General features: G+C 35.5%; 1 protein-coding gene across 4 annotated transcripts in view; it reads left to right on the top strand.

The window, feature by feature from the left end:
* Positions 1-25228, top strand: part of Myo61F (unconventional myosin 61F) — a 748935-nt gene that overhangs the window by 249692 nt on the left and 474015 nt on the right. For all 4 annotated transcript variants that reach the window (XR_016546978.1, XM_090374260.1, XM_090374259.1 and 1 more), the window contains exon 7: positions 13967-14065. Coding sequence is in view for 3 of the 4 variants with exons in the window: in XM_090374260.1 (XP_090230386.1) it covers positions 13967-14065 (99 nt within the window). In the remaining variant the exon portion in view is untranslated. The remainder of the gene's footprint in view (positions 1-13966; positions 14066-25228) is intronic.

Here is a 25228-nt window from a genome sequence, read left to right as displayed (position 1 = left end):
TGACAAAGACATTGAAATCATAAGATTTTCAGCATTAAGTACTTCTTTTTATTTTTATTTTTTTTGTACCTTACGTGTCTTTCGTAATTCCAATTCCCGTTTTGCTGTATATATCTCTACAGATATCAAAATTACACATGTAGCTACCCTCATAGCAGTACATATCACAGGTCAATATTGCATTTTGTAGTAGTAGTAGTAGTGGCACTTGATGCAAGAAAGCAAGTGTAGGAGCTTATGCAGCATCAGCCAAAAAAAAAAAAAAAAAAAAATCACACCATTCCCTCCAAATACCTGTCCAGTTCCTCCTTAAATTTATTTAACCTATCAACTTCCACAACGACAGATGGAAGTTTGTTCCAGCAATTAACCACCCGCTGGCTAAAGGCAAATTTCTGCACATCTATTCTACATCTGTCTTTCCTCAATTTGAACTTATGTCCCCGTAGGTTCGTATTCTGAACATGTGGGAGGATCCCATCAGAATTCAGCGTGCTCAACCCATTCAAGGCCTTATAGACCTCAATCAGATCACCGCGCAGGTGTCTAGTCTCCAGCCACTGCAATTTGCAGAACTTAAGCCTCTCTTGGTAAGAGGATCCCTTCATTCCCCTCACCAATCGTGTTGCTCTTCTCTGTACACGCTCAAGCAAATCTACATCCTTCCTGAAATGAGGCCTCCAGACCTGTACGCAGTACTCAAGGCGTGGCCTGACCATTGCCTTATACAGAGGGACAATCACCTCCTTTTCCCTGCTAGCAAAATTCCTATATATCATTGACAAAACCCCATGACCGCCCTAGCAGCCTGTCTGCATTGCTCAGAAAACTTCATATCTGACTGCACAATTATTCCCAGGTCTTTTTCATTTTCTACCACCTTAAGTGTAGTACCACACAGTTGGTACGTTTCTCTGGGGTTACTTCTACCCATATGCAGTACTTTGCATTTGTCAAGGTTAAACTTCAGTTGCCACTTCTTAGCCCATCTGCCCAAATTATCTAGATCCTGTTGCAGTAGCACACTGCCATGACTGTCATTAACAATCCTGCCAACCTTCGTGTCATCTGCAAACTTCGACATTAAGCCTGATATACCTTCATCAATATCATTGATAAATATACAAAACAACAGTGGACCCAACACCGAACCCTGTGGGACTCCACTAATAACATTAGTCCACGAAGAGCAGCACCCATTGATTACCACCCTCTGTCTTCTCCCACTTAACCATCCTTTTATCCATTGTAGCAACTTACCCTTAATACCATTCTGCTCCAATTTGTACAATAATCTTCCATGCGCAACAGTGTCAGAAGCTTTCCTGAAATTCAAATATATGATATCAAAATTATTTTTTGCATCCAGTTCCTTTGTGACCACATCATAATAACCAATCAAATTTGTCAGACAAGACTTTCCCTTAACAAACCCATGCTGTGTCTGAATTATTGCTGCAGTCTTGTCTAGACGATCCTGCAATGCATCTTTAACCAGTGACTCCATTATTTTACCCGGAACAGAAATTAAACTAACTGGTCTGTAATTACTCGTGTCACCCTTCGAACCTCCTTTGTGAATTGGGGATACATTTGCACATCTCCAGTCCGTGGGAACCTCCCCTGAATCCAAGGATGCCCTCATAATTATGGCTAAGGGTTTGCTTAGTTGCTTTGCCGCCTCCTTTAATATAACTGGATAGATCCCATCCACCCCAGGTGCCTTTCTTATGTTTAACTTCAACAATTTCTCCTCCACTTTGCTCTCAGTTATTACAAAATCATTAAGCACACTGCTACAATTTGATAACCTTCTGCCATTTTCAAACCTTAATAATTCCTCATGTGTGAATGTAGATGAAAAATACTCATTCAGTTTGTTTGCTATCTGAGCAGGATCATCAACAGTCGAACCATCGATGTCAAGTGGACCAATCAGATTCATCCCCTTCCTTTTAGAGTTTATATAAGTAAAGAAATCCTTGCTGTTTTTCTTAGCATCTTTTGCCAAAGATTTCTCGTAATCCGCCTTTGCCTGCCGAACCTCCTTTGTGACCTGATTACAGACTAGCTTATATCTGCTACAGGCTTCTGCGTCGCCTGATAATTTATATGCATCCCATGCATTTTTCTTCTCTGTCACGAGTCTCATTAGTTCATTTGATAACCATTTAGGCCTAAACCTTGAACAATATTTCTTCATCGGTATGAAAAGTCTAGTAGCTTCCACGATTAATTCCTTGAATGCTTCCCACTTAGAATTTACTGTTTGTAACATCGTCAGTTGATCCCACTGTACAGAATTTAAAAACTGTCTGAGACCACTGTACTCCCCTTTACGGAAGCAAAAACCCTTTCCTTTACCCCTGACGGTAGTTACCTCTTTGAGTAAATCCCACTTCAGCACACTGTGATCACTACCACCTAGTGGTTCCTTTATCTGCAAATTCTTAATACACGAATGATCACTGCTGATAACCAGATCAAGAGTATTACTTTCTCTGGTTGCCTCTCGAACATGCTGCATTTTTCTTTTCTGCCACAATCCTCATTAATTCATCTGAAATTTAGGCCTGAACCTTGAACAGTATTTCTTAGTTGGAATGAAAAGCCTAGTAACCTCCAAGATTAAGTCTCTGAAGGCTTCCCATTTAGAACTGAACGTTGGTAACATCATCAGTTTATCCACTGTACAGAATTTAAGAACTGTCTGAGACCCCTGTAGTTACCTTAAGAAAGCAAAAGCCCTTCACTTTAGCCTTAATGGTAATTACATCTTTAAGTAATTCCCACATCAGTACATTCTGATCACTGTCACCCAGTGGTTCCTTTATCTGCAAATTCTTAATACACGAATGATCACTGCTGATAACCAGATCAAGAGTATTACTTTCTCTGGTTGCCTCTCGAACATGCTGCTGCAGAAAACAATCATCCAATAAATCCACAAAAGTCTGACTAGTGTGTGAGTGACCAACCCACAAGTTCCAGTCAATATCTGGGAAGTTAAAATCCCCCATTATAAGACATTCTGATTTACTGGCCCACTCTATTTCTCTGTACAATTGTTCATTGTACTCATTCGAGTCATTAGGCCTATAACACACTCCTACTCTTATTTTTGCTTTTGCAGTGCTTATGTCACACCAAACTGACTCAACAGTGCACTGTCCATCTATATCAACTGGATGCACTTCTTTTGATTTTATGTTTTTCTTAATTAACAGCATAACACCTCCTCCCTTTCTGTCCTGTCTATCCTTTCTGTACACATTGTACTCCCCAAATTCCAGTTCTGCATTCCTTATATCTTTGTGACACCACGTCTCTGCTATCCCAACAATATCCGCCTTTGATGTCTTGACCAACACTTCAAATTCATCAAATTTATTTACTATACTTCTAGCATTGGTATACATGCAAGCATACATGCTCCTATGCCTATTCCTTGTTACCCTAACACATCCCATATACCCAACTATTCCAGGATGACTGCCATCCGTCCCTGAAACCCCCAACACCCCTCGCTCCAGGTCGCTTCTTATTCTAATAGAAGTTGTGCAAGAATCACCTTCACCTCTGCCTGCTAAACTATTAGTCTTTGTATCCCCCCAAGCTAGCAGTTTTCCGACCCACCTAACACTGCCTCGATAGCATCAGCAAATATTCTTGCACCCTTTCTATTTAAGTGTATCCCATCCCTGTAGAAGCAATCTCTCCTGTTAACAAGTACAGTCCAGGCTGAAAAAAATTCTACCCCTTGAGCCTTGCACAATCTTTCCAGGGCCGAATTGATCGACAAGGCTCTCATCATATACTCCCTCCTATCGTGTCTGGGCAGAATTGCAGACACTTTCAAATTCAACCCTAATTCTCGGCTTTGTTTCAACAGTGACCTGTACTTGTTGAGTAATTCCGCCGGTCTCCTACTCTTAATATCATTAGTGCCAACGTGTACAACTATATCACCTTTTGTGCCCTTGAAAGATGATATCCGCTCTACAACGTCATCAACCTTTGCCCCTAGCAGACATACCCTGGTCCTGTTCCACCTATCCTTTTTACATAGCATGTTCCCCGTTTCCCTGACAATAGAGTCACCAACAACTACTAGTTCCTGTGGGACCAGCGCATTCTGCCTTAGGGGTTGCCGCTGTGTTGCGTGATGACCAAGTGCAAGCTCTGGCGTTGATGTGGGCAGCTGAGAGCTTGATGGGCCCCTCAATTTATTTCCTTCGAGGGCATCCACCCTGTCCCTCAAACTCTCATATAGGCCCATAACAACGCTGAGTTGTCGCCTGATTTCCTTACACTCCTTACATCGCACACACACAAAGACATCCCCCATGGCAATATCATGTTCCGTTCCAGAGAGTTCGGCAAACATTTCACAAGTTGCTCATTTTTTTAGGCTGTGACGCGTTGGAGAATCGCCCCCCTCAGTTCTCCCCCGAGTCACAACACTCCTGCCACTTTGTGCCCGTTGCTTTGCTGCTCTAGTTCGGGACATGGTAGTTTAAATTAATAAAATCAATAAATTAAATGTCAGTAGTATTTGAATAGAAACTATGAAATAGAAACAGTGAAGCGTATTACTATATAATTATGCGTTAGAGCTACCTAGCTACCTCAATTAAAAACTTTGAATTCCCTACAAAAACTTTGAATTCCCTATATACAAAAACAATGGCTACAAAAATCGAACAAAAATAACGGTTTTACCTATCGTAAGTAAAATCCACAAAAACTCTTTATCTAAATTAAAATAAAAAATAACCAGCGTAACTATAACTATATGACTACGTATTAAGTACAATATAAAATGACAATCATGTAAATAAAAGGCAAACACTTATCGTTTTTGCGGAGCCTGTAACTGACAGCTGTAACTTTTAAATAGAGTCCTATTTAATATTCTTATTCTTGTATTCTTATCTTTATTATGCAAAAAAAACCAAAAAACAAATATTTCAAAAACCACCTGCATAAGACAAAATTTTTGTAGAGCTGTGGATTCTAACAACAAGTTACCTTCAACTATATCTTCCAGGTTACTAATGTTTGAAACATCCTAGCAGGTCAGCAACTGTTGAAAGCCACTGTATAGTCAGAAGTCATTCTTAAAGTAAAATAATCTGTAAACACAGTGGCCAGTCACCGGATAGGTTCTCATGAGCCCAGAAACTGTTTGAAAACTGTAAAAATTACTTCAGAAGCTATTTAAATAAGTTTGTCTATATTTAGGAACAAGGAAAAATTTCAGATTTAAAAAAAAAATGTCTGAAGCAAAAGTTACATATTCTAAAAGAAATTGATCTACTAATTCTGCAAGTACCAAAATTGTCTCCGTCAACTTTTCCATCAAAATGTCATACAGTAATGCATAAGCTGCCTTAAAAATGAGTCTTATTAATTTTAATTTAGTTTAATCAAATATGTAATGTACCCATGGTTGGATTTAAACTTATTATGGCCCTGAGCTATAACATGACCCCAGGGTCTCACATCTGGTGAGTACGGGCTTGGCACATCCAGGGTCCTGAGCCGATTTCATTATTCTTCTCTTTCTTGGTGATTCCGACATTCTCTCTCTCTCTCTCTCTCTCAGGGTTACTCAAAATTTTTTTTTTTGGCTGGTGCAGCATAAGCCGTAGGCTTTCTTGCACCATATGGCTAATAATAATAATAATGTGTGAGGCCATTTCCCCCCCCCATCCACAAAATAATAATAAATTAAAATTTTTTAAATGGAAAATAAATTAAATGGGCTGTACGATCAACACAGCTTTCGATAGACATATAATATGTATCATGAAAAGGCAAGTTACATTTGTGCAAATTCTTTATTAACTTATTTGGGCAGCGTTAAATAAATAACAAAATTAATATTTGTAGAACAATAAGAGAAATTTACCTCAATATGATACGTAGAACACTTCCTTATGGCACTTTCCAGAAATTAAAATGATTATAAATTTAACTCAAAATGATTTCAGTAATATAACCAATTAAAAAATTAATTAAAAAAATAATAATAAAATTTTAACATAAATTTTGAAAAACGACTTTCCTTCCTGAAGCTGACAGGGCTTTTCAACCATATGTCTTGATCACAGAAATGGAAATTACATAGTATGTGTGAGCCTGGACCTTAAATAGAGAGATTATTTGTCTTCGTGCACATATGTAAAAGCCCAGGAGATTAGATATGGATGGCGAACATTAATGGAATTCCCATGTAATTTAATTTCAATGGTTTCTGCAATTAATAGTCTAGTATAATTACATTCAACATCAAGTATGTTGGCCTCATTGAATAAAAATGTATGTTTTTTCGTTAATGGCATGAAGGGCTAAGTGTGATGCTGCTAAATGAGAAGTGCGGACTGAGGATGTCTGCTGTTTCACTCTCACATCCAGCAGGAATCGAGTCAAGCTCTGATAAGACAAGTCTTAGTCAATGCAAGAAATGTTATATACTAGGTCATTTATTTGTGTTGCGAAAGAGGCATGTGATTTCCGTATTGGTGTGGCCACAATTTTAAATTCGGTATCTTTAAAGAATCTGTTAAGCTCTTTGTGCCACTGTTCAATGTATGAGACAAAATAAAGTATTTTTTGATGTTACTATTGTTGATTTGTGTAGTTTTTTATATCCTATCGTATCCTATCCTTAGCTTGTATCCTAATTTGGTTTATTGTAGCAAGGGGTAACCCATGTTTAAGAATCTACTGGTTAATATCTGTATTTCTGAATCTAAAGCAGATTCCATCTTTGAATATTTATAGGCATTGAGAAATTGATTAAAAATAATAGACCTTTTGTAGGTGAATGGGTGATAGCTGTTATAATTCAGAAGCATACTGATGTTTGTTGGTTTACAATAGATGTTAAATTGGATTTTATTAGCGTCTTGAGTAAGCATGAAATTTAGAAAATTTAATGATTTTGTATCATCAGTATATTCCCTTCCCAGAGTAAAATTGAGTCTAGGATGCATATTATTAAATGATAGTTGCACTATTATCTTGAATAGTGCAACTATCAGTAATAACAGAACAACATCTAAATACCTCCCATATTATGTGATACGGAGTAGAAACAGCGTCAAATGTATATGCTGAAACGTTGAGAGGTAGACCTCTACTATTAAGCCGCTTAGACTCAATCCCATCAGTAAACCAAAAATTTTGTCTGCATACCTTGTCTTGAAAGGTGATATAGTTGGCTTAACTAAGAACTTCTTCTACAAATGTTGAAATACAATGTAGAACATATTGAGCATTATAACTCTGTTTTATACTATACAATAACAAAATTAAATAATATAATTAAAAATTATAATCTATGTATTATATATATGTATATCACAAAAATTATGTTTTGCTCATATTCTTTGGTTTTTCTTTAAATGATGTAAACCATAAACATCACCAATTTTTCTCTGTGTGATGTTTACAGTTCACCTGTGACAATATTAAAAAAAATTTTTTTAAGATGGAGTGAGGCCCCTCGAAATGTGAAGTCCTAAGCTGTACTTGTTTAGCTTATATGTAAATCCAGCTCTGAATGTACCATGTACATTCTGTTTCCTTAGAAAGTTTCCAGAAAGTTTCTTTTACTCAGAAAGTTTTTCTTATATTCCTTTTGCTTTTCCTCTTTAGAAACCACCTTTACTCTTACATTATGGAAGTATTTTGATGACCTTAGTACCCTTGCTGATCAGTTTCATCTCCCAAATTTTGTGCAAAAAATTGAAATGTATGAAGAAAATAAATTTTCAAAGATATTCAGCAGTCCATATGTTTATAACATTGTAGTAATGTTAACACCAGAGATTCATAATTATTTTCTTTCCTTATTTGAAGAAATCCATGCACAACTGCTTTGAACAATTGCCAGTCTGCTGGTTTTGTATATATTCCATAGCTTTGTTTCAAATACACCATCTTTGAGGAGTTTATTTATTTCAGGCCCACTGAAAAGTCCTTTTCAGTTTTGCATTTGTTAAATTGATAAAAACTTTCTTTAGGTAGCAGACTCTACTTCCTTCTTTATCCAGATCCTTAAGAAAATTCTTCGTTAATCCAAGATTTATTTGCAAAAGTAGAAGAACCTTTTTTTTTTTTTTTTTAATCTTATAGAAAAGTTTCTCCAAAATACTTTTTTGTTTCAACCAGTGGAACCAAAAAAGTTCAACCATATTTTGTTGTTACTTCATCCTGGTGAAAGATCCTCCTTTTTCCACTGCTACACAATATAATGTTTTTCTGCTACACCACTGTCCCTCAATCATAGAAAATTTTTTTTAAACCTCCCTATAGACCAGTGAGTAATCCAGTTACCTTAAGATTTTCATGGTCGTTCCAAGCAAAGTTATTGCACTTAGGATCTTTGACATATTTTCATGTTTCTTTCAAGCCAGTCTGAAGTAGAGGAACTAATGGGAATGCATTTCTATTGTGCAGCAAAACTGCTTTTTAACTTAATTTTGTGGCATCAATAAATATGTCATTCATTAGGGTCATGTTGAAAGCCCAGGTCAGTCAGAAGACCAATAATATCTTTACATAAACACCCCTAGTCTTCATTAGTGAAATATTTGAAAACACTTTGTGAGGTTTTTGATATATTGGAATTTTAGTTCTTGCTTTAAGTAACTTCCATAGCTGTAATCCAGAACCCAGGAGTTTTGCTTACTGTTTAAATAAGTTAAAATTATGAACTAAGTACAACTATGCAACTCTTTTCGCTTAATTAAATGCAGCATGTTATAATTTTCTGATTGATAGTTCAAATCTGTTGAAGTGGATGATTTTGGGGGAATCTGGTATTGGCAGGTCTTCATTAGGCCTTATATGTTAGGATATTTGATGCTGTGCTGGCTTTTTATAGATTGTCCCTGATATTTTTAAAAATAGCAATCTTCAGTGTGGTTGCATGGTTCTTGCTGCACACCACATGAACAACAAAGGCATACTTTTAATTTCACAGTTAGCCACATCCTCAGATTTGTGGTGTAGTCTAGATTATGTGGAGGATATCTAAATATGTAGAATCCTGGTTTTGTCATGATCACCAATCTTGCAAAGTGAAACACAGAAGAAACAAACATTATGCAATAGATATATAGATAAACTGTACATGTACTCACACTACAACTGTATTTCTGTTACTAAGTGAGGTGGGGGGACTGACAGACACGGTTAAACATGTTAACTCTGCCAAACATTACTGCCATCTATGAACATATGGAAAATTATTATTTCCAGTAATACAACAAATGTATTATATCTAATTCCCTAAATTTTAGTAAAATATATGTATGTATATATAGGTTAGTGAAAATGCATCATTTCAACATAGCTATTTACCAAAGTAGTTAAATTAATTAATTAAATTGGCATTTTGGTTATATCTCATATTGTGACTGCCTTCACAATGAGTTGACATGGTATTGTACTACCTCGAATAAATAACACTTTACCGGTGGAGAAGACTATTGTTATTTATTCTCAGCGGATATCACCGCCCAGACGGCACCGTTTCAAACCTTTTTGGCTTCTCTTCAGTGAGTGGGCAGGTAACCTGGTGTTGCAATAGTGACAACCCAGTTATGAAGTATAACTTCACAATATGAGAGATGCCTGACGGTGCGTAGTGATATAGACTATAAAGTATTTAAAGGCAAAGGCCTCATGCTACGAGGTAGAATGACTAATATGTAGGTTAGTGCAAAGGTATCATTTTAACATAGCTATTCTACCAAAGCAGTCACAGTATGAGATATAGCCAAAACGATGCCAATTTAATTAATTAATTAATTAAATCAAAAGTTGAACCATTAAAATTAAGTGTACCAATATGATTCATCGCCTTCCTTCTAGTTTTTAAATAAGAAAAGAAATCTTTGCTGTTTTTCTTTACATTCTTTGCTAAAGATTTCTTATCTTCCTTAGCTTGCCTGACATCCTTTGTGACTTGATTACTGACTAGTTTATATCTACTATAAGCTTCTGTATCACCTGATAATTTATATGAATGCCATGCATTTTTCATTCCCTGAAATGAGTTTCATTAGTTTCTCTGACATACATTTAGGTCTAAGCCTTGAATGGCATTTCTTAGTTGGTATGAAAAGCTTAGTAGCTTCTATGATTATTTCCTTGAATGCTTCCCATTTAGAATTTGTTGATGGTAACATCATCAGTTGGTTCTACCTTATTAAATTTAAAAACAGCCTGAGACCATGTAGTCACATTTTTGAAAACAAACACCCTTCACTTTACCATTGATGGTAGTTACATCTTTAAGTAAATCTCACATTGATACACTGTGATCACTATCCCCTAATGTTTCTTTTATCTGCAGATTCTTAATAATCATTGCTGACAATCAGATCAAAAAGTATTACTCTCTCTTGTTGCCTCTCTAACATGCTGCTGTAGAAAACATTCATCCAATCAATCCACAAAGTTCTTGCTAATCTGTGAGTGACTGATCCACAAGTTGCATTCAATATCTGGAAAGATAAAACCCCCTATTATCAGACGTTATGATTTACTGGCCTACTCTGTTTCTCTGTACAGTTGCCTGTCGTACTCATCAGAGTCATTAGGCCTATAACATATTCCTACTCCAATTTTTGTTTTCCCAATGCTTAAAAAAGTAAAGTGCAGCCATTATCAACCTACTGCAGGATGGAAGCCTCCTCAACAATTCATGTTGAGGGAAATGGACCATAATCTACCACGCTGGTCCAGTGCGGGTTGGCGGATCGACCGTATTCAGCAGGCAGGGGCTTGAACCCCGGTCTACTCAAAGAGCATGTGCTACTGCACTCCCGTTCCTGCCCACTTGGCTACAATGCTTATGTCACCCCCAACCTTTCTCAACACTGCACTGGTCACCACATATCAACTGAATGCAAGGAACAGTTCACCCAGATGATAAAGGCTCCCAGAATCTCTTACACTTCCAGAACCTCTTACTGAAGGAATCTTCTATCTGAAGGCTAAGGACAAAGACTTCACAGAACATCATGGCCAAGCAGCAGAAGAGGATTTAAGCAGATGAGCAGTGGATGCAAGGAGCAATTGACCATTGATGCGGCAGTTATGGGGCAAGCATATAAGAACTGCAATCTCTGCACAGCCTGCTTTGAATACCACAAGACGTTTGACCCCGTGCCTCAAAGCTAGTTAACAGAAACAATGAAGATCTACAAAGTCAAATTGAATTTCATAGATGCAATCCTGGCAAAATGGAGTACTGCCATCAAAGTTGAAAATATCATAACCACAATAATCTCCATTTGGAAAGGAATCTTTCAGGGAGATGCTCTGATCTCACTGTGGTTTTATTTAGTACTCAACCCACTGTCCACCATAATCAACAATCACAAGTACATATATGGCATTAGAGAATAAAGTAACAACCTGTACACCTTCTCCCATCTGATGTAAATGGATGACGTTAAGCTCTACACAGCAACTAAGAAACAACTTCAACAGCTACTCTGGATCACCAAAGAATTCAGCAGTGACCAGGATGGAATTTGTATTAGACAATGCAAGATGTACAGATTGCATCATGGAAAACTGGTTGACTGAAACTACCAGCTGCAGACTGGTAAAGTGATCAAAGCCATGACAGGGAGAAAGACCTATAAATATCATTAGTTAGTGCACAATGAAATTAATGCCTGTCTGAGCAATTTGTGACTGAGAAGCCTGCTCAAAGCAGAGCTAGATGGAGGGAACAGTTAAAGCCATAATCACCTATGCAGTCCCACTGCTGACATGCATACTCTTTTGGGATCACATAATGGACAAATGGCACTGGAGGGGATCACGAAAAAGACAATGATGACCAGGCACCACCAACACCACCCAAAGTCAGCTATGGAGACTCTGACCATGTACCAGAAAGGAAGAAGATTGGGGCTTGACAGACCTTATCGAACAACAGAAGAAAGTGATCGAGAACCTGAACGATTACTTCCAGGAAAACACGTTCCTTTACTAGGCTTTAAGAAGGATAGACAAGCAGTATACTCCACTCAATCTAAGCATGGAGACCCCCTCCCTCCCACCCAGATGAAAGAAACAAAGACAGAAAGATGAGCAAAGAAGACATTCCATGGCAGACACCGCAACATCAAGAGCATAAATAAAATACCAGCTCATGAGCTGGATGCTCTATCCTGAGACCGAAGGAATCATGTTTGCCCTCTAAGACCTGGTAATCAATATTACTACTTACATGAAATGTAGAAAGGTAAGGAAAGCCAACACTAGAACTACGGGAAACTTTGGTAAACTTACCGGGCAAACTCATTTCCTGCTACCGCAGTTTCTCCCTGCATTCTCAGTAAACAGATGGCGTGTGTTATCAGTAGTGGCAGTAGAAATCGATAACGATATATTGATTACTTTTTTTCTCATTATTAAAAGTAGATTATCAGATTTCGTGAGTGTAATGCCTTTACTGCTGAAATTTACTTATGGGTACACCCTCCAGGCTGCCTCAGTCTTAAGGTGTTTATCCCCCCTTCCTGCTGTTTTAACCCGATAGGAAAACAACTTCTACTGCCACTACTGATAATATGCACCATCTGTAGAAGTCATTTTCTTATCGGGTTAAAACAGCGGGAAGGGGGGGATAAACACCCTAAGACTAAGGCAGTCTGGACCCATAAGCAAATGTCAGCCCACTCATGAACTCCGATAATCCGCTTTTAATAATGAGAAAAAAACTAATCAATACATTGTTATTGACTTCAACTGCCACTACCGATAGCACGCACCATCTGTTCACTAAGAATGCAGGGAGAAACTGTGGTAGTGGGAAACATGTTTGCCTGGTAAGTTTACTGAAGTTTCCCGTGGTTCTTGTGTTGGCTTTCTTTACCTTAGCCTGTTAAATACATCACCAGGGATCCCAGATTGACAGATGACACATGTTGATGCTTCCTGGCCTCAGAAATGGTCCAACATATCACTACAGGATGCAGGGTGATCATTGAGACAGTACACTCGTAGACATGACCAGGATAATACATTAGAAGCAACCAAGGAAATAATGGTTTATCAAAAAAAGTACTGCAATGCAAATACAAACCCCAGGCTGTACCAGAAACCCTAAAGCTGTATTAGGACCATGCCGTAATAACGGACAATATGATCCCATACAACAGACCAGACGTGACCTATCGAGAAAAATAAAATGGCTACCTATCTGATTGACATAGTGGTGTCCAATACAGGCAACCTCCAGAAACCTGTGAGTAAAAGATCAGGAAGAACACGAACCTAAGATAGGCGGTAAAATGATCTCCTGTCTTAGGTCTGTATGATGAGCAATTAATCACTGTTTAATACACTGCATAGTGCCAAACAGCCTACATAAGAACCTTGTAGCAATAGGCCTCCCAGAGAATGCCTTCAAGAAAATCCAAAAAGCAACAACCCTGAACATCTGCAGGATTGTCATAAAGTTACTTGACGAATAATAAAAATAGCTTGACATAATAGCTCCATAATCATAATTTTAATAATATTGTGTGTGGTATATAATGCCCAGGATATAATGTCATTTTCCCCCCCTTCCAATAATGTAATTTGCCAAAGCAGGGTAAATCATGTGTGTGGGTTGCATGTGTTGACAGGCTGATTTGCATATTGTCCAGAGTGGAAAATGTAGAATAACTCATGGATTGGGGAACTTACCTCCTTCATATGACTAGACATTCTTCTAGTCATCAACAGAAATTAAGCCTAGATGTCTCAAGGAGTTGGTATGACACTGATGTATCATACCAACTGAGCCATCAAGGGGGACAATGAATTCAGTAATAAGCATGAATGAGTAGTGGACCATCTTAGTCACAAATATTATTTATAAACTTTTTACTTTTTTTTCTCCTTTTATTTATTGAAAGACAATATTCTTTAATTATTGCAGGGTAACAGCACTGAAGTTGCAGGTATAGACGATGCGGGCCAGTTTAAAGTTGTTGAAGAAGCACTTTCAGTCATAGAGTTTACCAAAGAAGAAGAAGAGGTAAGAAATTAAGTTCTTACTACATCGTTGGGGGGGGGGGGGGTCTGTAAACAAAAAGAATTTTTTGTTATATGCATTATTAACATAATATGCAAATTAATAATCTTAATTATATTTGATAATATTAATTATGCAATAAATTATGACTATATTGCTGATAATATAGTCCAAAAAAAAGGTAATGCAAGTTTAAAAAAAGGTAATGCATGTTTTTCTTTATTTATTGTAAAAATGGTGAGCAATCAAAATTTAATTTAAATTACTATATCTTTCTTGTAATTATACAAAGAACAAAAACTAGTCCCCTACTTTTTCTGAGGATGATTCTATGGTTATTTCCAGTAATATAAATACCTTAATGAACCATTTAGGAATTAAATACAATCTTATGTAGTGGAGACTTTTTATTGGTGCATCAGGTGTCTCAAAGGTGTGTTTCTCCCCAATGGAAATAAATATGGGTCAATTTCAGTAGCACATTCTGTGCATTTGAAAGAAACATATGATAACTTGAAGAAGCTGTTGACAAATATTAAGTAGGAAGAACATGGTTGGTTGATCTATGCTAGCTTCAAAGTGATAGGCTTGTTACTTTGACAGCAATCTGGCTACACAAAAATGCTTTGCTTTTTATGTGAGTGAGACAATCGGGCAAGGTGTAAGCATTGGATATCAAGAAACCTTGATACCTTGGTCAAGTTTGCTAAGGTACATTTTTTACACTCCTACATTGACTACTTCCCAGAAAATCTAGGAAGTCTTAATGAAGAACAGGGTGGGAGATTTTACCAGGACATAAAAGGCATCGGGATGAAGGTACCAGAGGAGGTGGAATGTCAAAATGATGGCTAACTATTGCTGGATGCTGGAGAAGGACTGTGACGGTAGAAGGAGCTGCAAGGAAATCAAACAAATGAAAATTTGACCAATTGTAGATTAGTTTTATAATGAGAAGTGAGTATTTCATGGACTCATAATGAAAGGAAGCAAGCTTGTACAGCATCAACTAGAATATATTGCTCACTGTCTGAAATAGTGACATAACTGAAAAATCATAATTCTGAGATAATTGATGAGAAAAATTTGTCTTTTAAAATTAGTTTCTTTTTATAGCACTGCCCTTTTTAATAGTTTTTTCAATGTGTATTTAAGTATTAAAGTCTGGTAAAAGTATTATTTTTTCATAATTTGAGTTTACAAATTCTGCCAAAATTAATAGAAATTTGTGAAAAATAAAATATTTTTCCGTAATTTTTGAAGAAATCTGACATGATGGAAACAAATGAAAGTCGTTTGTGAAATCAGTATTAGAAAGTGATTTAGAAAAATCCTTTTCTGAATTTTCTAATGTTTCTAGTGTTATTTATAATTTTCAAAATGCAGAGAAGTGTAATTATTTCTTAAAATTATATAAATCATAAACTTCTGTAGCCCACATGAAAGTTTGTTCCACAAATCAACTACTTATTGGCTAAATACAAATTTCTGTTCATCTATCCTGCAACCTTATTTCCTCAATTAAAATTCAATGTGCAGTAAGCATTCAAGGGGTTAGTTATGATTGGATTTGCAATTTCTGATAAGTATGCATGGGGGCGAGGTCTCATGGTAATGGAGACAAGTATGGATTATTTTTATTATTATTATTATGATTAGCCATATGGTGCAAGGGAGAGAGAGAGAGAGAGAGAGAGAGAGAGAGAGAGAGAGAGAGAGAGAGAGAGAGAGAGAGAGAGAGAGAGAGAGAGAGAGAGAGAGAGAGAGGTAGAAAGGAATCACCAATAAAGAGAAGAATGATGATGTCCAGCTGAGGACCCTGGGTATGCCAAGGCCATAATACTGTCATTTATGTTGATTGATGTGAAAGCTGTGAGCTTGACTCTGGATACATTTGCACAATGGTCTAGCTGACTCTATTTAATTAAGGTCTTGTAGGTAAAATTTCTTAAATTGGTATTTACGGTGTTGCCATCATTTATGCTTAACAAAATTTAAGACCTCTCACTCCCCCCATTATTTTAACAAAAGTAGTTTAGTGATTTCAACAAAACATTTGTAACAGAAACTCATATATATATATATTAAAAGAATAATAGTATTAAGAAGCTAAGTAATCATGGAGGGGAGATAACGTTGATTATGGATCAGGGACACTGCATTAGCAAAACGTATCCTACAGCCATAATGTGTGTGTATATATATATATGTGTGTGTGTGTATATATATATATATATATATATATATATATATATAGTATGTAGAAAGTGTGAAGAAGATTTTTGTTTAATACTATTGAATCTACACAAGAAGTGAATTCGACAAAAAGGATAAGAAATGTAGCGATATATTTATTGGCACAATTGATTAGACCGTATTCTTGCCAAAAAATTTCAAATTTCATTCTTAACACGTGTCTGCAGCACACGTGCACCATAGTATACAGAACATGTTGGAAACAGAAGCAAGAACATTGCCGTCTTTCTCATAATTTCGGTGGATGGCCTCTGATGAAGACACTGAAATTGTGAAAAACACTGCAATGTATTCTTATTTTGAGTCGCCTTTTAATTTCTTATTTTAAGTTTTTGCCAACTATTGGTCTCTTTTTCATATTTCTTACTTGGTCACTTCATCCTAACATATATCGCTACATTTCGTATCCTTTTCGTCAAATTCACTTCTTTTGTATACCGTAGATTCAATAGTATTAAAAAATATATTCTTCACACTTTCTACATACTATGTATATATCAGTGTGTATATATATACACACACACACTGATTAGAAATATATTCCTTTCAGCATTTAGTTAATGTATCAACAAATCAGTAACATAAACAATTAAACATGGTTGATAATAACATTAGTAGTGGCAAATAATGAAAGGAAGCAAGCTTGTACAGCATCAACTAGAGTATATATCGCTCACTGTCTGCAATAGTGGCATAACTGAAAAATCATAATTCTGAGATAATTGATGAGAAAAATTTGGCTTTTAAAATTAGTTTCTTTAGAATTGAATAAATTATGTGATTCATCTCATCATACCCAGTAGTACTCAAAATTAGGCTGGATTGATCAACATTACCTCGTGGGTAACCAGAATTTTGAAAATTTAACCCCCCTCTTTGAGTTGTGTCACTATTGCACCAACAAACACTCAAAATTTGTGACTTCAGTCTCCTAAAGATTGAAGGTAATTAAGATGAAGAAGGAAAAAAAAAAACATTAAAAAAGAAAGGTATATATATAAACTGAGGAACGTGTATGAACTGCATTTTAATCTTTGAGAACATAATAGTGGTAAAGCATAAATAAGAACAAGAAGCTAGTATGAAATTATTGGTGTACAAACAAGCAAAAATTTGGAAGAATTTAGTCATTCTTAGAAAAATTAATTCTTCCTTAAATCAACTTTTAGACTGTTATAAAACCTGGCATGACATTTGGGAACTGTGTTATTGTTCAACAAACATTGGAGATCACTGTGCTTTTTCAAAATTGTAATGGAACTCTTGTAGGTTTTTTCAACTCGAAATCTACAAATGATTCCAAAGGTTTTCTTGTTTAACATTAATTAACATTAATTAGCTTCAACATTAATTGATTTATAATCTCCTGTTTGTATGATGTTTTTTAAAAGAAAGTCTAAATGCTGCTTTTCTACTTTAAAGATAGCAATGTTATTGAAGTTGAACTTTGCTTCATCAGTATTTTCATTAAATTTCATAGAAGTTCGTCAAGCCAAATCTTTCAGGTCATAAAAATTATATTGACTCATTTCTGTCACATTGAAAGGGTTTCATGTCTTTTTGACAGTTCTAGCTAATATAATATATTGTGATGGAACGAATACAGGACCAGACTTTAGTGATCTTTTAATATTTTTCTATATTAATGAGTGTGCACAGTCACCCTCGTTTTGCATATGACCTACAACAAGAAAAGAAATTTGTGTGTAATGGTTTTGATTTGAAAGTTTACCACAGCAAAAATAATATTGTACTCAAAGTTTATTATAACAAATTTTGAGTACAGTAGTGGCTCAACTGAAATAATGCCAACTGAATTATAAGCAAGAAGGTTGCATTACACTCCAATACTGGCACAGTTCAAAAAGGGGTCACTGTTGCACACAGACCCCGCTCCATTCAGTCCCAAGGTTGGGCACACTGTTGACATTTCTCGATGCAGTAAAAACTCAGATGGCATAACAACACTTGTGCCACCTAGCAAGGAAATATTGAACTCACATTGTATTGTTATTGCATAAATGTAGAGTCCAGTTTCCAAAATTCATTAGTTGTATTAACTCAGAAATTAAGAATTTTTAGTTGTGCTACTATTGTATCCAGTGAGTGAGTGATATAGACTAGATGGATCTTGGGAAACTATTCCCAATCTGTTTTCTGTTCTTTTGGGCTGATGAGACCAATTACATGAAGATGATGAATCCACTTATACTGCTCACATAACTCTTCAGCCAACTTACATGAATATAATTATTATTTATTTATTTATGCAGTTAATAAAATTGCATTCTTAATCTCTCTATTTCTTATTTAGCCTCAGTATTTATGCATTAAATATATTAAAAATAAAACTTTCTAGGTAACGGAAAAATCGAAATAACAGCACCTTGAATCCTTGAAGGTGTAGTTATTCTGAAAGTCTATTGTCTCATCACAAGCCATTGTTTCACACATAATTTTGTGGTGGAAATACAAATTCCACGAGAGATTTCACGAGTGCACCTCCATCTGTGCTTTTTTAACAACCAAGCCAACTGTCCTTATAATAATTTTAAAGAATTAAACCACTAAATAGTACCGTAAACCAGGACAACTTTGTGACACTTTTTGCTGTTTTCTAAAAATAAATAGATGTAAGTATAAACTAAATGATATTATGATTATGGGTATAAATACCTCTCATCTTCTGAATACCATTACGTTTATTTACAAATTTGCATTAGAACAGTTAGAATTTGAGAAATTAGGTGTCACAAGGTTACACTCCTTTGTAGGACAACTTTGTGACAACCAAGATTCTGCTATCACTCCTTTGTATTTCAACATCTGTCATAATGTTGTACCTGTAAATGACTAATTTAGGATAATTAAAGGTAAAAGGAAGCAAATCATTCAGTATTTTTGATAGAACAATGTCATGAATGCATTTTATTAATATGTTAGCTTACAGTACTTCAGCACAAACATTTTTTATAGAACATAGTAGAAACTTTACTAAAAACAATAAAAAGAAACCCTTGAAAGCAGTTGGTACACATTTGAAAACAATGGGTTATTTCTGGAAATGTTGAAAACAATGGGTTATTTCTGGAACGTCAAAAACTGCTTGCTTTCCCCTCTGCTTAGGGTGCCTTTATTTTACATACAATCTCTTTGTTTTCATACAAAATTTCGTCTTTTTCCACAGGCCATCTCCAGTGTTTACCTGCTGGTTCCATTACATTGATTAATGTCCCTTTCTTACTAATTTTAGTTATTGTTCCCGGATATTATTCTCATAAGCTAAAACAACATAGCTTTCAATAACTTTATCTTCTTCATTGAAGGGCACGATGTCAGGTGTGTGCTGGACTTCAGACTCAGATTCTTCTTCTTCCCAGTTGTCATCTGATTCTGCATACACTATACTATCTGCATCGCTCTCATCAGAAGTTTCGATTTTGCAAATTTTACGACCTGAGTTCTTTGGATTATTTGTGCTGGTTTCGAGCGGCACAGGAATATTCATTTCTGACAAACTCTGCAGATCCAACTCTGATATGTTTTTGCCTGGTGGGACATTAACTCTTCTCTTTTTTGTTTGCTTTTTTTGAGTCACTTCAGTCTTCTTTCGAACAAGGTGCTCTACTAAGCTGTCACTTACATTCTGTCGAATTGTTTCATTTTCTTTTTCCTAAACATGACTGCATAGCCAATTCAGGACCTCCTCTATTTAGGGGATAAATCCCATATTTTCTGAATCTGGAACTTAGATTCTTTCCCCTATTCTCCTCGACTTTTTCTACCAGCTTATTATTAACAATGTTGGAAATTCCTGCTTAGGTATCGTGACGCTCCTGGTTCCAACAACAGACTTCTTTCACTGTGACCATTAAAATGGCCTTCCAATTTTTCTGTAGTGGCCGAAAGAATGCAACATCTAATGGCTGCAGCAAGTGTGTAGCATTCGGCGGCAGTGCTATAAATCGAATGTTGTGTTCCTCACACTGTCGAATAACTTCAATGTTCAGATGTGAGCTCAAATTATCACCAATTAACACTTTGGGTCCCTCTTGTCTTCTCAGAATAGGAAGCATTAAATTGGTGAAGTCCTCAAACAGACTGTAGTCAAACCATCCAGAAGGAGTGATAATAATATCTTGCACCTGCAGGACCAGCTTCAGTCCATGTATTCCACAAACGCTTGGACTTGTAGTTCACATAAAGTGGAGCAAGCTGGCCATCTGCATTCCCACAAAACATTATGGAAGTGCAAGCTTTTGTGGAGTTTCTAATTTTTTCAGGGTATTTTGTACCTCTTTTTGTGATTACTTTGCAGAAGCCTGGGTCGTCTACGAGGTTTGTCTCGTCGTAGTTCCAAATATTTGCACTTGGAACTCCATCAAGTTCTGCTTGCAAGTGGTCAAAAAAATTATTAACAACATCCTCATCAACTGCTGCTCTTGCAATTGATTTATTTTGAGCAAATCTTTGTGTAAGAATTTTATGGCGATCCATGAAGGAGTTTTACCAGTTAACTCTTGGAAAATTATTTCTAAAAAGAAGGCACTGTACTGCCCACACGGTCCAGATATGATTTTAGTATGTACCTCAGGTCGAATCCTGTCAGAGGTAAACCATAATTTGACATCATAATACAATGAGAAACAAAAGCCTGTTCCTCAATTTCACTAAAAACAGTTGGATGTCCTGGGGTGGCATTGCGTTTCCCTTTCAGCTTTAACCATAGGGTGTTTCTATGTATCCCATACCTAAAAATTTAAATTATTTATTAGTATAAAATTATTCATTAGCATAAAATTATTAATTACGGTAGTATTAAATTATTTTTCTAATTTTAAAACAGAATACTGATACAAACTACTTGAAACTTACTTTTCAGCTGTTTTCCGTAAGGATATTTTATTTGATTTAATTTCATTAAGTGCCTCTGTCAGCATAGCATGTATAATTTCGATATTGACGTGACCCAACCTTCCTTCTGCATTTTCTGGGCAGAAGGAAGGTTGGGTCACATCAATAAAACAGATAAATTATTATAAATATAATAAAATAAAATAAAAACAAAAGTGTTGAAACATTATGGTGCAACTTTGTGACACCGCCATTAACTGTCACAATGTTGTACTCCCTACGTTTACATTCTACTTATTTTCATGGAAAATACAAGTAAATAAACACTTATTTAAAATGTACTTTTTACAAAATTATCAAAATTATCAAGGCATAATATATTAAAATAAACTTACTTTCAAATCCACTGTACTTGCAGTTTTTCTGTATCAAAACAAAGTTTCAACAGCTTCCTGAAAATGATATTCATAAGCGACACACACACACACACACACACACACACACACACACACACACACACACACACACACACACACACACACACACACACAATGGCTACACTTAGGCTGCTTGAAGTTTGTGCTAGTAGTTTTAACCGTTCCAACAGATGGAAGCAGTAATTGGAAAAGTGCTGGGGTTAATTTTGCCCTCTGATGCCATTAAAATCAAAAATAAGTCACGCGGTGTAGGTGTCACAAAGTTGTCCTGGTTTACGGTAACTATAAAGTATCAAGGATCAGGTGCTGTCAAGAATTAGCATTAGCAGAAGCATACGATGCAAAAAAGCAAGCTTATACAGCATCATCCAAAAAAAAAAAAAAAACCCCATCCCAGTTCACCCATCCATTCACATTCACATAATTAAATATATTTAAGTTGTCATAATTTATTTAAGTCATAATTAATTAATATCATAATTCAATAATTTATTTAAGCTGTCAACTTCCACGATGGCAGATGGAAGTTAGTTCCAGCAATCAACAGCCCGCTGGCTAAAGACAAATTTCTGCACATCTATTCTACAACTATTTCCTCAATTTGAATTTGTGCCCCCTCAGGTGCAGACTCTGAGCAAGAGGAAAAATCCCATCAATATTGAGCTTGCTCAAACCATTCAAGGCCTTATACACCTCAATCAGATCACCTCACAGGTGCCTAGTCTCCAGATGCTGCAATTTTCAGAACTTAAGCCTTTCTTGGTAACAGTAACCCTTTGTTTTACTCACTAATCTCATTGCCCTGCTCTATACTCATTCTATCAGCTTTACATCTTTCCTAAAATGAGGCCTCCAGACCTGTATGTAGTACTTAAGGTTGTGGCCTGACAAGGTTGTGCCTTATACAAGGAGATAATCCCTTAAGGTTATGCCTTATACAAGGAGATAATCACCTCCTTATCCCTGCTAGCAGAATTCTGAATATAACTTACAAGACCCTATGAGCTACTCTTTCAGCCTGTCTGCACTGCTTGGAAAACTTTACAACTGACTGCACAATTATCCCCAGGTCGCTTTCATTCTCCACTACCCTGAGTTTAGTACCACACAGTTGGTATGTTATTCTGAGGTTACTGCTACCCACATGCAGTACTTTGCATTTGTCAATTTTAAACTTCAGTTACCACCTCTCAGCCTATCTGCTCAATTTTTCTAGATCCTGTTGCAGTAGTGTACTGTCATTTCTGTCATTAACAACCCTGCCACCCTTTGTATTATCTACAAACTTTGACATTAAGCCTGATTTACCTTCATCAATATCATTGATAAATATAACAACAAATGGGCCCAACACCATAACCTGGGGGACCTCCACTGATAACATTAGTCCATGAGGAGCAGTATCCATTCATTACCACTCTGTATTCTTCAACTCAGTCATCCTTTTTTATCCATTGTAGCAACTTCCCCTTAATGCCATACTGTTCCTACTTGTAGTTTTCCATGTACAGCAGTATCAAAATCTTTCCTGAAATCCAAGTATGTGATATCAAAATTATTTTTTGCATCCAGTTACTTTGTGACCACATCATAGTATTCAGTCCAATTGGTCAGACAAGATTTTCCCTTAATAAGCCCATGTTATGTCTGAACTATAACTGCAGTCTTGTCTAGATGATCCTGCATTACTTCTTTAACAGTGACTCCTTCATTTTTCCTAGATCAGAAGTTAAATATAAAATATGACATCTATAATTACTCATGTCACTTTTCAATCCCTCTTTAACTGACCATTATATTTATCTTAATTTAAGCTCTAAGGTAGGAATAATTTTTTTTTAGTTAAAAAGCTATAGCATTCATGTCTGACTGCATCCATCTTAAGGACAAAATTATTAAAAGTAATGAGGAATTTATAAACAAATATGGACAGAAAACAATGCAAATTGTAAATATCATTATTTTTATTATTTTTTATTTTTATGATTTTAATCGTATCTCATGATTCTCTTTTACTTTAACTACTTGAGCTTGAAAATTTCTTTTATGTATTCTGGAAATTCATATAAAATGTAGTGCCATATAAGATTACTCAAGATTTATAACCTCATATATATGGTGTAATTTTTTTATATTTTTTTTCATGATATAATTTTATCTTTATAATGCTAAGTAATTTTATTATTTTTTTTTACTATTAATATAGCATTTTCGCTTATATTGTATGTAAACTGTTGCCTTGACATTTAATTCAATTGTTCCATATAACAGTGTATATATTTCATTTGTTACTATAAGCTGTGATACTCAATACATTCTATGTTGATTTCAATATTTGTAAAAGAATAAGAGAAGTTTACCTCAATATGATACGTAGAACATTTCCATATGATACTCTCCAGAAATTAAAACGAATAAAACATTAACACAAAATGATGACAGTTAAAAAAAAATTTAAAACAATTAAAAACTAATTAAAAATTTAAAACAATTAAAAACGAATTAAAAATTAATTTTATTAAGTTTAACATAAATTTTAGGAAGGAAAATCATTTTTTAAAATCTACATAAACTTTTTTAAAACATTGGCGACTTGATGGAAACAGTATGCTTAGTGTGTGGCCAAATTTTTTGGCCACACACTAAGCATACTGTTTCCACCAAATATTTTGGTCACACAGTTTTTTTGATGAAAGCAGAATTTTTAAGAATTATAAATGTTTATAAACTATACTTTTGGTTATTTTTTCACCTTTGACCCAATTTTTTGAGTGTACCACTGGTGGCACACTATGGCTCAAAAGATTATTTTTTATTGGCGCCGTCATGTACCACTGCTGTCCTCTGAATAAAACTCCACAATATGCGACATATGTTCTTTTTTTTAGATATCTAATTGAAAATAAGTGAAAATGAGTTCCAGGGTAAGAAAAAATTATTTCTTTACTTCAAAGAGATTCCTCTGATCAGGTTGCCTCATCTCATTCAGGTGTAACATATATTGAAACGTCCAGCTGTTATGTTATTGAGTATTACAGCTCTGATTCATACTATCTAGTTATGTCTTACAACAAAGCTGAAAAGGCGGGGGGTCGATGTCTCGGACCAAATGTCATCTTATTATACTGCCTGCCTTTAGAAAAAATATCAAATGGTACAAAAACTTTTTCTTTGAAATAGCTCTTGTCACATGTGTTGTGAATACTTGGGGGTAATATATAATATATAATAACTTTGGTGACAACAGCAAGAAATTGGATGTGCTACAACAAAAAATAAGAGGATTTTTGGACATTGAAAATGAAATTACAGAGGCTGAAGATGACACTGAAATTGAAGAAAACTGACCACCTGCAAGGAAGAGGCCAAGAAGTAGTAGTACCATACTCAGTTTGTACATTTACTGAAGATTGTCCAGGAAAGCCGACTATGTGCCTACAGTGGTTCAGTGAAAAATATAAGTAATAACTATTAGTTTTGAGCTACTTACTACGGTTTTTATTTTATTGATTAGTTTTGACCTCATTATTTAGAATACAGCTCTATTTGTTTCAAAAATAAAATATATTTTTTCATTTTTTATATCCTGGTTTTATTAACTTATGACATCTATATTTAT

The sequence above is a fragment of the Mastigoproctus giganteus genome, chromosome 5 (assembly GCF_048544385.1).
Source record: "Mastigoproctus giganteus isolate SK-2022 chromosome 5, ASM4854438v1, whole genome shotgun sequence".
NCBI classification, from domain to species: domain Eukaryota; kingdom Metazoa; phylum Arthropoda; class Arachnida; order Uropygi; family Thelyphonidae; genus Mastigoproctus; species Mastigoproctus giganteus.
This window is presented reverse-complemented; position numbering and strand designations above follow the sequence as displayed.